The sequence below is a fragment of the Bombina bombina genome, chromosome 3, assembly GCF_027579735.1.
Source record: "Bombina bombina isolate aBomBom1 chromosome 3, aBomBom1.pri, whole genome shotgun sequence".
Lineage (NCBI taxonomy): Eukaryota > Metazoa > Chordata > Amphibia > Anura > Bombinatoridae > Bombina > Bombina bombina.
Window position 1 is genome coordinate 405114469 of NC_069501.1, and position 17530 is coordinate 405131998.

The window sequence follows — 17530 nt, forward strand, 5'->3', positions numbered from 1 at the left end:
GTGTATCGTCAGAACATAAAGACTATCCTTCTCTGAACTGTGCCTTGCCGGTTGATATTGAGGACCTGTTATGCTGTTACAGGGTCAACCAATTAAATTAGGGGAGTATTGTTTTAACTTGTTTGCTTATATTGCTTGTTTTGTATGCTCTTGTATTTGTGTTATTTTTGTTGATCATATTCGTTATAAGAAATCATATAGTTTTGTCCACAGAAAAGTATGCCTTATTGGTATTAGTGCACATTGTAGTTTATGTACTTAAACAAAGTAACCCTTTAGATAAGCGTAACTCTAAACCTTGCAGTATTGTAACCTATTGAATGGCCCACTGAGTATAGAAAATATGTTTGCACCTTTATAGTTTAAAGAAAATGCTGCAATATATCAGAATATTTTAGACCCTCCACCCTATGGAACGCAATGAGGACATGTCTCAGCTAGAAGTTTATATTAATTATACAGAGAAATATTTGTTTAGGGAGTAGCATAATTATAGTTTATGAAAGCAAATGTAGTTTGTTTCCCTTTTATTAATTGGTATGGTATCTGCAATTTGAATTTGGTAATTCCAGAGGTTTGTCAATGAAAGGAATTATCTTACCATAAAGATGTGTTGACCTTTAAGAGATGTTGTAGTTTTAAATAATGTTATGATTGTATTCTTTCCTCATACAGGAGTGTGAGAGAATTTAGGTTGCATAAAATAATTATTAAACTGGCAGTTTTTTTATCAGATGAGATTGTTGACTATTAGGATCATAGTTGGATAATTATAAACATTATAGATAGTAGCTGTGCAGAATAAAGCAACACTAGGTTCTTTTATTTTTAGTAGTTCCAAGTAACAATGTAAAGAGATTCATTTTAAAGAAAATATTTTTATTGACTGTTTTATTTTTTCATTTTTGTTACAGGTCAGGCCTTAGCATAAGTTTTAGCATAGCCATTCAGCCTCTTGATGGAGTCTAGCAGTTTTCACTTGCTTAGTATTCATGAAGTATCAATATATTTAGTTTGTATTATATATCAACAATGTTTTCTTGGTTTTAAATGACATAGGATGAGTTAAGCTAAAGGAATTGTGATGCTTAAAAAAGGATGAAAGAAGTTTTATTTGGACATAATTGTGATTGTATTGGGGTGTGTACTCATCTTGTGCTGTTTTGTTTCCTTCTTAGACTCCTTCTGACTCAGGTGTCTACTTGCTATGGGGATCCACTGTCTACCTTGTCTACCCCATGAACAAACCATCAGACTTCCAGCATCTACCTGCGGAAGAACACTGGATAAGCACCCCTACTGCAAATTAACTGTATTGAAGCAAAGTGTCTGAGGAAGGTGGAGCGCTCTAAGAGGACAAAGACTGTTCTTAAAGTGATCAGAGGCCACCTAGACACATTTGTGCTGTTCCCATGTCATGCTTCCCTGTGGAGAGTGTACAGAGCAAAGAACTGTTGGACATATTGGGGGGTGCTAGCAATGCAGGTGGAGAAATAAAAGATGCAGCGTTGTTTTGAGGTAGATGGGAGGCTGGTTGGGTCTTTGTGCAGATAGACCAGTAGTTTGGGGATGCTGGGAGGTAGACGGAGAGTATTGGAGAGGCCGCACCTATGTGCAGTGACAAATTGTGCCCTATTAGCCTATAGAATTATACCACGACATGTGAATATCTTTTCTCTATAGTATTCTCACATAGATTCACGTTACCGTAGTATTAGACTTATATTGTTGTTAAAGGCTTTCCCCGTTTTCTGTACTTTTCTATTTTTGTGTTATTCTGTTAGAATAAAAGGGTGGTATGTTAGGAATTGTTAGCATGACTAGCGCCATCTTGTTCTTGGCCGCCATTTTGTCTTAGGCATCCATCTTGTCTAATGAATCTTTTATTATAGCAGTTATTATGTAGTGAGAAATATGCTGATGTTAGTAAGAATTGTATTAATAATATTGGCCTTGCAAAGGTTCCTGACAAGACGCCCGGAAGTCTGTTATTTAGGTAAGAGGCCCAAACGACCTTGCTTTAAGCTGAAATAGGCACACAGATGTATTTTCGTTACTGTTATAAGAAACACTCCTTCATACTCCTCTTTCTCTAATATATTTTAATAAGCTTCTTTTGTTCATGAAATATGGTATGATATGACGCGGTCATAACGTGTCATCAAGTTAACCCTGTATGCTGTAATTGTTGGCTATAAGACATGTTGTGTGTCTTTCAATAAACAGAATCGTTTTTAGACTCATTGCTGCATGGTCTGAATTCTATTCTCGTGGATATCCTCATCAAATACAGTCATTTCCAGCTGATAAGGTGTGTTCCAGGCCAAGCCCTGACTGACACGGTCCCCCTCTGAAAACAACATCTAACACCAGATTGTTTTTACATGTCTGTCATAACAGATTAATATTTACAGGGATTTATCATCTTGTTTTACTTATGTGTATCAGCTCACAGTTATGCACAACATTAAATTAGTTATGGATTATATAATGAGCTTAGTTGTGTTAGGGATAGTAAACCTATTATGTTACTTTTGTTCACACAGTGAAAATAGCAGTTGCGTTCCTCTGAACTACCTTTGGCCTAGATTTGGAGTTTTGTCGGTAACGACCCGCGTAGCTAATGCCGGCTTTTTTCTGGCCGCACCATAAAAATAACTCTGGTATTGAGAGTCCTCAAAAAGGCTGCGTTAGGCTCCAAAAAAGGAGCGTAGAGCATTTTTAACGCAGCTTCAACTCTCGATACCAGAGTTGCTTACGCAAGCGGCCAGCCTCAAAAACGTGCTCGTGCACGATTCCCCCATAGGAAACAATGGGGCTGTTTGTGCTGAAAAAAAACCTAACACCTGCAAAAAAGCCGCGTTCAGCTCCTAACGCAGCCCATTGTATACTATGGGGAAACACTTCCTACGTCTGCACCTAACACCCTAACATGTACCCCGAGTCTAAACACCCCTAACCTTACACTTATTAACCCCTAATCTGCCGCCCCCGCTATCGCTGACCCCTGCATATTATTTTTAACCCCTAATCTGCCGCTACGTAAACCGCCGCTACTTACATTATCCTTATGTACCCCTAATCTGCTGCCCCTAACACCGCCGACCCCTATATTATATTTATTAACCCCTAATCTGCCCCCCACAACGTCGCCTCCACCTGCCTACACTTATTAACCCCTAATCTGCCGAGCGGACCGCACCGCTACTATAATAAAGTTATTAACCCCTAATCTGCATCACTAACCCTATAATAAATAGTATTAACCCCTAATCTGCCCTCCCTAACATCGCCGACACCTAACTTCAAACATTAACCCCTAATCTGCCGACCGGAGCTCACCGCTATTCTAATAAATGTATTAACCCCTAAAGCTAAGTCTAACCCTAACACTAACACCCCCCTAAGTTAAATAGAATTTTAATCTAACGAAATTAATTAACTCTTATTAAATAAATTATTCCTATTTAAAGCTAAATACTTACCTGTAAAATAAATCCTAATATAGCTACAATATAAATTATAATTACATTGTAGCTATTTTAGGATTAATATTTATTTTACAGGCAACTTTGTAATTATTTTAACCAGGTACAATAGCTATTAAATAGTTAATAACTATTTAATAGTTACCTAGTTAAAATAATAACAAAATTACCTGTAAAATAAATCCTAACCTAAGTTACAATTAAACCTAACACTATACTATCATTAAATTAATTAAATAAAATACCTACAATTACCTACAATTAAACCTAACACTACACTATCAATAAATAAATTAAATACAATTCCTACAAATAACTACAATGAAATAAACTATCTAAAGTACAAAAAATAAAAAAGAACTAAGTTACAAAAAATAAAAAAATATTTACAAACATAAGAAAAATATTACAACAATTTTAAACTAATTACACCTACTCTAAGCCCCCTAATAAAATAACAAAGACCCCCAAAATAACAAAATGCCCTACCCTATTCTAAATTACTACATTTCAAAGCTCTTTTACCTTACCAGCCCTGAACAGGGCCCTTTGCGGGGCATGCCCCAAGAAATTCAGCTCTTTTGCCTGTAAAAAAAACCATACAATACCCCCCCCCAACATTACAACCCACCACCCACATACCCCTAATCTAACCCAAACCCCCCTTAAATAAACCTAACACTAAGCCCCTGAAGATCTTCCTACCTTGTCTTCACCCTACCAGGTTCACCGATCCGTCCTGAAGAGCTCCTCCGATGTCCTGATCCAAGCCCAAGCGGGGGGCTGAAGAGGTCCATGATCCGGCTGAAGTCTTCATCCAAGCGGGAGCTGAAGAGGTCCATGATCCGGATGAAGTCTTCATCCAAGCGGGAGCTGAAGAGGTCCATGATCCGGATGAAGTCTTCTATCAACGGCATCTTCAATCTTCTTTCTTCCGGATCCATCTTGCAGACCTCCGACGCGGAACATCCTCTTCTCCCGACGCCTACTAGCCGAATGACGGTTCCTTTAAGGGACGTCATCCAAGATGGCGTCCCTCGAATTCCGATTGGCTGATAGGATTCTATCAGCCAATCGGAATTAAGGTAGGAATATTCTGATTGGCTGATGGAATCAGCCAATCAGAATCAAGTTCAATCTGATTGGCTGATTCGATCAGCCAATCAGATTGAGCTTGCATTCTATTGGCTGTTCCGATCAGCCAATAGAATGCGAGCTCAATCTGATTGGCTGATTGGATCAGCCAATCGGATTGATCTTGATTCTGATTGGCTGATTCCATCAGCCAATCAGAATATTCCTACCTTAATTCCGATTGGCTGATAGAATCCTATCAGCCAATCGGAATCCATCTTGGATGACGTCCCTTAAAGGAACCGTCATTCGGCTAGTAGGCGTCGGGAGAAGAGGATGTTCCGTGTCAGAGGTCTGCAAGAGGGATCCGGAAGAAAGAAGATTGAAGATGCCGTTGATAGAAGACTTCATCCGGATCATGGACCTCTTCAGCTCCCGCTTGGATGAAGACTTCATCCGGATCATGGACCTCTTCAGCTCCCGCTTGGATGAAGACTTCAGCCGGATCATGGACCTCTTCAGCCCCCCGCTTGGGCTTGGATCAGGACATCGGAGGAGCTCTTCAGGACGGATCGGTGAACCTGGTAGGGTGAAGACAAGGTAGGAAGATCTTCAGGGGCTTAGTGTTAGGTTTATTTAAGGGGGGTTTGGGTTAGATTAGGGGTATGTGGGTGGTGGGTTGTAATGTTGGGGGGGGTATTGTATGGTTTTTTTTACAGGCAAAAGAGCTGAATTTCTTGGGGCATGCCCCGCAAAGGGCCCTGTTCAGGGCTGGTAAGGTAAAAGAGCTTTGAAATGTAGTAATTTAGAATAGGGTAGGGCATTTTGTTATTTTGGGGGTCTTTGTTATTTTATTAGGGGGCTTAGAGTAGGTGTAATTAGTTTAAAATTGTTGTAAGATTTTTCTTATGTTTGTAAATATTTTTTTATTTTTTGTAACTTAGTTCTTTTTTATTTTTTGTACTTTAGATAGTTTATTTCATTGTAGTTATTTGTAGGAATTGTATTTAATTTATTTATTGATAGTGTAGTGTTAGGTTTAATTGTAGGTAATTGTAGGTATTTTATTTAATTAATTTAATAATAGTATAGTGTTAGGTTTAATTGTAACTTAGGTTAGGATTTATTTTACAGGTAATTTTGTTATTATTTTAACTAGGTAACTATTAAATAGTTCTTAACTATTTAATAGCTATTGTACCTGGTTAAAATAATTACAAAGTTGCCTGTAAAATAAATATTAATCCTAAAATAGCTACAATGTAATTATAATTTATATTGTAGCTATATTAGGATTTATTTTACAGGTAAGTATTTAGCTTTAAATAGGAATAATTTATTTAATAAGAGTTAATTAATTTTGTTAGATTAAAATTATATTTAATTTAGGGGGGTGTTAGTGTTAGGGTTAGACTTAGCTTTAGGGGTTAATACATTTATTAGAATAGCGGTGAGCTCCGGTCGGCAGATTAGGGGTTAATAATTGAAGTTAGGTGTCGGCGATGTTAGGGAGGGCAGATTAGGGGTTAATACTATTTATTATAGGGTTAGTGAGGCGGATTAGGGGTTAATAACTTTATTATAGTAGCGCTCAGGTCCGCTCGGCAGATTAGGGGTTAATAAGTGTAGGCAGGTGGAGGCGACGTTGAGGGGGGCAGATTAGGGGTTAATAAATATAATATAGGGGTCGGCGGTGTTAGGGGCAGCAGATTAGGGGTACATAAGTATAACGTAGGTGGCGGTCGGCAGATTAGGGGTTAAAAAAATTTAATTGAGTGGCGGCGATGTGGGGGGACCTCAGTTTAGGGGTACATAGGTAGTTTATGGGTGTTAGTTTACTTTAGAGTACAGTAGTTAAGAGCTTTATGAACCGGCGTTAGCCCAGAAAGCTCTTAACTACTGACTTTTTTCCTGCGGCTGGAGTTTTGTCGTTAGATGTCTAACGCTCACTTCAGACACGACTCTAAATACCGGAGTTAGGAAGATCCCATTGAAAAGATAGGATACGCAATTGACGTAAGGGGATCTGCGGTATGGAAAAGTCGCGGCTGAAAAGTGAGCGTTAGACCCTATTTTGAGTGACTCCAAATACCGGAGTTAGCCTAAAACCAGCGTTAGGAGCCTCTAACGCTGGTTTTCACGGCTAACGCCAAACTCCAAATCTAGGCCTCTGTGAATTCTGAGGTGATAGTGAGATGTGAGGGTTGTTTAATGCTGTAATCTTTTCTAGCAGGTCATGGGCTTTCAGGTGGTCCTACAAAATATTTCTTTCATCAGTGATTGTGATCTACTCAACACTTGCATTGTCAGCTTTTATGCTTTACAATCACTTTTGATTATTTTTCATTTTACCAAGATATTCAAAGAGGTTACACTGCTAACAATTTTATTTGTTAGTTACAAATCTCTTCTGAAATGTCAATTTACCCTGCATGATCCACGCACTCACCCATAGACTTGCACCTTTTATTAGAAAAAAGACCAACCTGACATAGGACATCCCTTTTATTTAAGAAAATATCTAGATCATGAATTGGAAGCTTTCGTGACAGGACTATTCCAAGGCTTTCAACAAAAACTCTTTACATATCTCAGTGAGACAATAAACAGGTTTCTTAAACAGACAGAAGAAATATCATTGAATGGTGGAATATATAATATTAACTTTATTGTGCATTAACATCACTCATAAGCAATCAATAGCCCTTCTATTTTTGTGCTCATATTACAAGTCAAAAAGTTATTTTTATCACTCAAATGATAGTCTAGGACTAACCTTGGCACCCCTTATGTTTCTGAACTACATTTCCTATGATGCTCAACTAGACTGCAGAGTGCCTAAGCAGCAAGGGAAATGTAACTTCAAACCATCTGAGGTGCCAAGTTAAGCCATCACTGGTTTAGGTCATAGTAACATCTGTATTTGTGTTAAATCCTATCACATCATAGACTCCTATGGGGGTTTGCAGTAAAATAAAGTTTGGATATTACTCTAGTGCTAAGGTGAGGGTGTATTAAGTCAGTGCACAAGTAGTGGAGCTCTATAGTTCTGTGCTATACTCTTAAACATAATGGTTTACTTTATAAAGTCTTAACAAGTTGTACATTTTACAGCAACTTTTTTTTTTGTGCTTGAGCGTAAAACTTTACTCACCCCTTGTAAAGCAAACACAATAAGTACGATGATATCACTCCCTGAACTATAGATTAATAGTATACAATGCCAAAAATATTTTGACAGCATTAAGATGCTTTGTTTAAAATATTTAGTCATCCACAAGGTTGTGCATCACTCTTTTGTGCTCCACTTGTAATCTAGCAAAAAATCTTTAATAATAAGCTTTTCTTAAGGATTATATTATATGCCAATGAGGTTCAAGAGCTTGAAAGAATATTATCACTTACACACATTCTAATACGAAATATGATCTATATATTGCTATGTTAGCCTTTTACATATAAATTGTTATAGATAACATATCCTTGTACTGTTTTTAAAATAGAATGTAAAGTTTTAGGCCGACTAATTCTGGTGGATGGAGCATGGAAATATTTCCTGTCCAATATTATACAAAAGCATATCTGGGATAATTAATATATGGTGATATGGATTTTTTTTTAAATGAGCTATGTAAAAGGAAGTATATTGCAGATGTACTACTAAAGGTGACACTACTGAAAATCTTTTTATAATTAAATAAAACGGTTGTTTGTGTTTCTTTTTTGAAAAACATGAAATTAATAAGGACGGTGGTTAAGCCTGGAAAAAACACCTTTTTGAATGTTACTTATTTATACTTTATACAATAAATTAGCTTGCTTTTAAATCTGGAAATATTGCTGCGTTTTCCTGAAAAATACTGAGATTCCACTATGTCAATAGACCAATACATTTTGGTAGTAAGTTTAGTACAATGATTTTCTAAATCTATCACTGATGTTCTTTAAATCAATCATCTCACTGGTCACGTTGAATTTACATTCAAATAAAAATCCAAGAGTAAACAATAAGCAACAATAAAAAATTCAAAACTACTTATTTAATTATTTATGTATTTGTTTATTTCATTATTTATTAAAAAAATTAGCATTCACCAAAAAATCTCACAAAGAAACCATCAATAGTGACGATTATAGGACAGGAATTGGCTCCAGGTCTTCTGAACACAAATCATGAAGGGTTCAGTATTCCATTGTCTACAACTGCTTCAATGATTTTGTAAACACCATTCCGTCGTCTTAACTCATTCTACAGAAGATACAGAAAATCAAATGGACATGTTATTAAAATGCAGTTTTACATATGCACAAATGCTGGGTGATGCATGCGTTCATGTGCTTTGTGTTCCTCTAATCCTTTGTTGGTCACTTCCTACATGATATATTGATGACAGCAGTAATATCACAAATGATATATTCTAAGACATTACTATTCACATGCCATGTCAGTAACAAATAACTTTTTAATTACAATTTTATATGACAATATACAACCTATTGTTTATTTTTGATATGCTAAAGACTGAGACATATTATATTTATGTTAGTATTTGCACAATGTTACTTACTGGGCACTTCATCTACTTAAATATGTTTATGTTGCATACATACAATTAGCGTTGGCTTGGTGTTGATAAAAATTGTACTACATTATTTCTGATAAGGAAATGTTGCATGTTGAGTGTAGAGTCAGTGCAAGATAATGCAAAGTAGATTTTACAATGTTTTAGTGCACTCTATGTTAATTTGGGATAATTAATTCATCTTTTCTAAGCCAGAAGAATGTTGTCCTCCACATCCCTTCCCCAGTGTTGGTGATCCAATGAGAAATGTAATTTAGTAAAGGAATGAGGAAGGATTTTAACCACTCTATAAAAATGGCAACACAAACTAAATATTTGAGTGAGGAGCATGAGGTTTCAGTGAAGTTCCCATCTCTTTGCTGTTTAATCAAGATGCACAAGTGACCCCCTATTTGAAAGGGTTAAATCCCCTCTTTGGAAATCGAGGACACTTGCACTTCTAGGATGTACATGATCACTGTGAGAAATCTGATGAGAACAATGACAAATAAGACCCTCTCATTTGAAATTGGAGCTCCCCCTCTTTAAATTAAGGGTCACATGCTCCTTTAATTTGCTAATAATCATCAAGGTAATAATGATTATCCACTCCAACTAGGTACTGCTGGTGGTATTTAATAAGGGGTAGGAGAACTCAATCAACAGTCCACCCATAAAACAAAGAGGAAACCCCTGTCGTTGGCCATTATTCCATTCCATCATTATTGCCAGCTTGAATATTTTTTTGCATTTCAATTCATAAAAAAGAGTTGACAGTTGAATTAGAAAAAAAAATCTCAGAATATTAAACAATATAACAGCAACATCTAGTTAAACATACAAAACAGATGAAAACAATGATAAACTGGCATGTTTTCAAGTGTTGTTTTACAGACCTTCACAGAAGCAAAAAGGTACAAGGCTAAAGCAAAAGTAAAACATGAAAGCTAATGAATTCAATGTTGATAAAGTGTGCTTAGTTTCTTTCAATTGAGGTCTTTCACTTAACAATTTATATCAATATATGACGTCAATTAATGATTTTAAATTATTTGGATTAAATTTACGATTAAAATGTTTAAAAGTCCACTGCCGCGGGTTTTCTGCTAGCAGAAGAGGGGCTGATGCTAGGCTTGCAGCCAGTCAAAGGGGAATCTGGAGTAGGCCGCAAACTGACGAGCTTGGAGGGTTTACTGCTGAGCTCCGTACAGGTTGTTGATGGAGACTTTAAGACTCTCAAGTCCCGATACACTGTTCCCCAACTGACAGCAATCAATCCCCCTGGGGAAGTCGTGTCTAAGACACACATTGTTTTCATCACACTGGGAAGCTTTAGCATGAAAGATACGGCATGTCATAGGAATATAAACGTTTTTATACCTGCAAGAGGGATTGGATAGAGGAGAGAAGGGACTTTAGATCCCAGCGGAGGGGCATATTGGAATGACACTAATAGGATGATGACTACCATCGGACTAAGCTGTGACTCAATCTGTACATACTGCAATGTGTTTTTATCCTTTCTAAAGGCAGAAGGGGTTAATCTTACAATTACCTCACAAGCTATTGATAGCTACCTATATGATACCTTCTCCCTCCCCCTTTTGTTTTCTTGGGGCTCTAGGGTTAACCTATTGAATGATCACTGTTTTATATATGCATAAAGATAAATGTGTATGTATTTGCATTAACCAGCTTCTAGGTTTACATGTAATACCCAGATATGTTTTCAGAAAAGAGACCTCATGTAGGACAAAGGGTAGGAGTAGCGATCAGATGTGGACTACCATACACTTTGTTTAAGTACCAAAACATGCTTTAAAGGTATTTGTCACATTTCACTGTCCCTTTTTATAGCTGAGGTGGTTTACTGATTAGCTGGAGGGGGATGTTGGTTTTCTATATATGCCCTCCTATGCACATTACGTGTTATCTTACTATATAGCCCCATAAGGATATACAACCTCATAGCAATGTCAGAACACTCTAATTCCATGTTGGATGTTTCATTTTCAAGTTACACCTTAGATTTCTCATGTACAGTATACTTGCTTTTTAAAGATCATCCTTTCCAACATCAAACGCTCACTAGGGGTAATGAGACTTGTTTGTGGGGACTCCAGACGCTTGGCTTTTGCTATTTCACTAATAATATATATCTATATAAGAAAATATTTCCAGGTTATTATCTGGAATTATTACCAAGCAGCTGCTATAAGTTCTATTATCTTTTAATTGATTATCATAAACCACTTTACATTAAGTGTATTAAGCCTCCAGGCCTAAAAGTGGCACTATATAATTATAATTCATTCTAGTCTACCTCCATTGATACCTGGAGTTACATATGGGTCCAAGAGTGGTCTGTAAATATTTTAGGAGGTTTCTATAAATATATAAAAGGAGGTTTCAGTTATACCTGCCTAATCATTCATTGGTTTATCTGTCATTATATGATGTTTTTATTGTTGCATCTATATTGCTATACTTTGTGACTATATTTATATGTTCTCATTAGGTTACAAGGTGTGTTCCTATACCTGTTTATAAGGAGTTGTGGCAAACTACACTTGTAATGTCATTTCTGCTAAAAACCTCAATAAAATAAATATTAAATAAAAAAAAAAAAAGTTTAAAAGTCCAATCATGTTATTGCAATCATAAATGACAATAGGAATTATTAAAATAATTTCTTTACAATGTTCATACCTAAAAAATGTCCAGATGCATGATACAGGGCATGTTATTGTTCCACAAATTACAATGAAAACCTTGTAATAAAACAGTTTAAGACTAGATTCCAATCTGAATACCCCATAAAAGAGGTGCAAATTCTAGTGGATTCGAAAAATGGCTATCAGAAGGTGATAACTATAATAATGATAATTTTTTTTTTTTTGGCTCAATAGCACATCTTCAGCCTCTCTAGCCTCACCAGTTCTTATGTTATTAAATAGTATTTAATAACATAAGGACTGGTAAGGCTGCAGAGGCTGAAGATGCTCTAGGGAGCCATAAAAAAACAAAACATAGCGCACTTGCACTACAGTTTGCGCGCCACTCGTAATCTAGACGTATGTGTACTGAAAAATATGGAACCACACACAAAATTCTCATAGGAAAGAGGAAAATAGTTTATTTTAAATGAATGGGTCTCATGTCACTATAGGTAGAAGGTAACTCCTATTGGTGACATATACAGGGAGTGCAGAATTATTAGGCAAGTTGTATTTTTGAGGATTAATTTTATTATTGAACAACAACCATGTTCTCAATGAACCCAAAAAACTCATTAATATCAAAGCTGAATATTTTTGGAAGTAGTTTTTAGTTTGTTTTTAGTTTTAGCTATTTTAGGGGGATATCTGTGTGTGCAGGTGACTATTACTGTGCATAATTATTAGGCAACTTAACAAAAAACAAATATATATCCATTTCAATTATTTATTTTTTACCAGTGAAACCAATATAACATCTCAACATTCACAAATATACATTTCTGACATTCAAAAACAAAACAAAAACAAATCAGTGACTATATAGCCACCTTTCTTTGCAAGGACACTCAAAAGCCTGCCATCCATGGATTCTGTCAGTGTTTTGATCTGTTCACCATCAACATTGTGTGCAGCAGCAACCACAGCCTCCCAGACACTGTTCAGAGAGGTGTACTGTTTTCCCTCCTTGTAAATCTCACATTTGATGATGGACCACAGGTTCTCAATGGGGTTCAGATCAGGTGAACAAGGAGGCCATGTCATTAGATTTTCTTCTTTTATACCCTTTCTTGCCAGCCACGCTGTGGAGTACTTGGACGCGTGTGATGGAGCATTGTCCTGCATGAAAATCATGTTTTTCTTGAAGGATGCAGACTTCTTTCTGTACCACTGCTTGAAGAAGGTGTCTTCCAGAAACTGGCAGTAGGACTGGGAGTTGAGCTTGACTCCATCCTCAACCCGAAAAGGCCCCACAAGCTCATCTTTGATGATACCAGCCCAAACCAGTACTCCACCTCCACCTTGCTGGCGTCTGAGTCGGACTGGAGCTCTCTGCCCTTTACCAATCCAGCCACAGGCCCATCCATCTGGCCCATCAAGACTCACTCTCATTTCATCAGTCCATAAAACCTTAGAAAAATCAGTCTTGAGATATTTCTTGGCCCAGTCTTGACGTTTCAGCTTGTGTGTCTTGTTCAGTGGTGGTCGTCTTTCAGCCTTTCTTACCTTGGCCATGTCTCTGAGTATTGCACACCTTGTGCTTTTGGGCACTCCAGTGATGTTGCAGCTCTGAAATATGGCCAAACTGGTGGCAAGTGGCATCTTGGCAGCTGCACGCTTGACTTTTCTCAGTTCATGGGCAGTTATTTTGCGCCTTGGTTTTTCCACACGCTTCTTGCGACCCTGTTGACTATTTTGAATGAAACGCTTGATTGTTCGATAATCACGCTTCAGAAGCTTTGCAATTTTAAGAGTGCTGCATCCCTCTGCAAGATATCTCACTATTTTTGACTTTTCTGAGCCTGTCAAGTCCTTCTTTTGACCCATTTTGCCAAAGGAAAGGAAGTTGCCTAATAATTATGCACACCTGATATAGGGTGTTGATGTCATTAGACCACACCCCTTCTCATTACAGAGATGCACATCACCTAATATGCCTAATTGGTAGTAGGCTTTTGAGCCTATACAGCTTGGAGTAAGACAACATGCATAAAGAGGATGATGTGGTCAAAATACTCATTTGCCTAATAATTCTGCACTCCCTGTAGGGTGCTATAGGCTTTAAAAGGAACCCTAAGACCTTAAAATGAATCAAAAATAGTTTGTTACCCTTATTATAAAAAGGAGGGGCCTATCTTTCAATGAGTGATAACATAGTTATGTGACAATCAAGTGATCACCATAGCAACATCGATCATCTAATAGAACCATAGTTAATTGAAACAAAATCAGTGTGGTACACTGTCACATCTTTAGTCTACCACATTACACAGAGGGACATTCTCCCTATTTTTTTAAATGTAGCAATCAAATGAGTAGTCCTGTGTCCATCCAGCTCCCAGGTGAATGTCATAGCAATGACAATTGTAACAGCAGTATCTGATTTTGGGCTAGATTAGGAGTAGCATGCTAACTTTTGCGCATGAGCAATAAGCGGTTTATCCTTGCTCTTTTAGTTTAAAGTAAACGCATTCCCTTGAGCGCAATTTAATTTAACACGCATCGTTAGTGCGACTTCAGAGCTTTTGTTTACTGTTAAGCAAGACAAAAATCTTGCACATAACACATCAAAAATTACATTGCATAGTGCAGTTGCACTCATAATAACACTGTCTGATAAAAAATATTTTTAAAAAATTGCATAAAAAAGTTATAAGTGCTCAAAGATATGAGGTATCAGGTGTTTGGGAAAAAAAACATGCAAAGGGCTTTAACATGGAGATACATAAATACACATGTCTAAGGAGCGAGCGGACAAGCTTCTCCAGTTGAGAAATTGTCCGCTCGACTTTACTACAGAAGGGCAGTTGACAAACAGGATCCGCTGTCCATATGTATCATTACACACTCAAGTGAGTGTTTAATGCCCGCTCCTTCTTTTGCACAACCAATCGTGTGAGAGAAGGGATTGTCAATCACAGAGAGCAACCAAGCTCCTAGTGATTTTCTCTCGCCACCTCAGAGGTGGTGTAAAGTGTAAGAAGTAGCGGTCTAATGACTGCTGCTTCTTATATTCCAGAAAATGAACTTCAATATATTAATGTAAATGTGGCACACCCTAGGTGCTGCTATTTGGGGGTTCTCCCTTTCACCTCAGTGAGAAAGAGTGTGGAATGGCTAGAGTACAGAGTTTTTAACAGCGTTTCCAAAGGGGGTAATCCACATACAAATAGGGAAAAATTGAAAAATGGTTCCTATATTAGTACTGTGTTTGTTTGGAACATATAACTGATAATACCTGCTAACCTGTAATAAATAAAAAGATGAGTAGTAGATGATACGTTTCGGTTTAAATGTAGAAACTCCAGTGTTAAACCTCCATATGTTTTTCTTTTCTCTCTCTTCTTATAGGAATCAGCCATCGCCATCTCTGAATCAATAGATCAGAAATGTAGGAAACCCTCCTTCCCACTCACTGTATTGCTAACAGTGGGCGATTTTGGGGGTTTACAATTTAATCTAGAGCTTGGCCAAAAAATAGTTAAAAAGCTGAACTTTATTAATAAAAATGTAAAAAAATAGATAAACTAAAATAGAGATTGTTATATCTCACTGAGGTTAAAATAAAATAAATATAGGTATAAGTTTAAAAATAGAAATAAGTCGAGTTGCCTGTGTTTCTAATAGTAAATACTTCTGCAATGTAGCGTGCCGAGCGGCTAACCGGGACAACCGGAAGTAATGTAAAAAATAAGCGTCACGTGACCTTACGCGTTTCGTGAGTGTCTATGATTGATTATGTTCTAAGTTTATTGAGGTATATTTTTGCTGACACTGGAGGTTACAGAGCACTTGGGATAAATTAAGCTGATTGTTGTATCAGACTCTGTTCAAACTTGCCTTAGTGATTTGGAATTTTACCTCAATTAAAGGGACACTGTAACCAAATTTTTTCTTTCGTGATTCAGATTGAGCATGAAATTTTAAGCAACTTTCTAATTTACTCCTATTATAAAATTTTCTTCATTCTCTTGGTATCTTTATTTGAAATGCAAGAATATAAGTTTAGATGCCGGCCCATTTTTGGTCAACAACCTGGGTTGTCCTTGCTGATAGACATGTGCGATTCGTTTCGATCAATTCGGAAATTCGTCCGAATTCATAAAATTCGGGATTCGGATAGATCCGAATTTCAGAATTAAAATAGTGCCGAATCTACCGAATAAATCCGAATTAGTTCGGATTTATTCAGTAGATTCGGATGGCCATGGATTACACTAGTAGTGTACAGTATATTAGGTTATATCACTCTGCTATGGTTTACACCTAATATACAGTACATAATACTAGTCTAATCCCACCTAACACTTACCGAAATTCCGAATTTCTGAACCGAACCAAATCGAACCGAATTTATTTGAATCCGAATGAATCCGAACCGAATTGATTCAAATTTTTCCGAATTTGAATTGATCCGAACCGAAATTCGAAAAAATCCGAATCGATCCGAACCGAACCAAATTTTTTCGCCATGCACATATTTACTTGCTGATTGGAGGATAAATTCATCCACCAATAAAAAAAGTGCTGTCCAGAGTTCTGAACCCAAAAAAGCTTAGATGCCTTCTTTTTCAAATAAAGATAGCAAGAGAACGAAGAAAAATTGATAATAGGAGTAAAATAGAAAGTTGCTTAAAATTGCATGCTCTTTCTGAATTACAAAAGAAAAATTTTGGGTTCAGTGTCTCTTTAATGCTATGTGTTTTAGGTTAAAAAGATAAATAAATAAGATATTAAAAACTAATTTTTTTGTCTTTGAATAAAGAACACTACACAAATACTGAATAATATTGTTTACATATAGAAAGTAAATGTACACTAGTGAGTTAATTCCATGACTTTATAACCTCTTATTATTTTATTCTATTTTATTAATGTGTAGTTTATAAATATATCATGACCTGTAAAATTAGTAATAATTTGTTGCTAAAAGGAAAATGTTGCTACAATAATATATTTTTGCTGCAAATGCGTATCAATAGCCAAAGAGGGTTAGTATAAATTATTTATTCGGTGGGGGGGGGGCGGAAGGGTTAAAGATTTTAATTTAAATATTTTCCTCTCCTATGTTTGTCTATTTGTTATACTTTTTTATTTGTATTAATCCTGTTAGTGTTTATTGGCAGTAGGTTTGCTGTCTTTGAAGAGAGACATAGATCGAATAAATGCTGCTAAGTCTATATCTGTGTTTAGACTGTATGGTTTTCTGGTTTTTAGTTTGTAGATCCAATATGTCTCTCTTTTCCTTCATTCTAGTAGTCTGTTGGTACCTTCTATGTATGGTATGTGTTCTATTGCTTTTATTTTGAATTCATTAGCGTTTTTATTATGGTGTTCCTCAAAATGTGTACCAATTCCATATTCTCCTTCACTTGTGATGCTTTTAATGTGTTCCAGAACTTGTTTTTAGGGTTCTCTTTGTTCTGCCAATATAGGACCTATTACAGATGCATGTAAGCTGATATACCACGTATTGCGATTTGCAGTTCAAAAAGCTTGCTATTTCGAATTTGTTATTTTCCCTATCTGTTCCAAAGAAAAACATATGGAGGTTCAACACTGGAGCTTCTACATTTAAACCGAAAGATACCATCTACTACTCATCATTTATTACAGGTGAGTGGGTATTATCATTTATATATTCCAAACAAACACAGTACTAATATAGGAACCATCTTTCTTTTTTTTC

General features: G+C 36.5%; 1 protein-coding gene across 2 annotated transcripts in view; it reads right to left on the reverse strand.

Moving 5' to 3' along the window:
- Positions 1 to 8604: 8604 nt before the first annotated feature.
- The window catches only part of LOC128653351 (complement component receptor 1-like protein), an 87541-nt gene continuing 78615 nt past the window's right edge, over positions 8605 to 17530 (reverse strand). Inside the window, exon 5 of one of the 2 annotated variants that reach the window (XM_053706578.1) lies at positions 8605 to 8811. In XM_053706578.1, coding sequence (XP_053562553.1) covers positions 8807 to 8811 — 5 coding nt within the window. In that variant the 3' untranslated portion in view covers positions 8605 to 8806. The remainder of the gene's footprint in view (positions 8812 to 17530) is intronic. The other variant, XM_053706577.1, reaches the window with a different exon arrangement.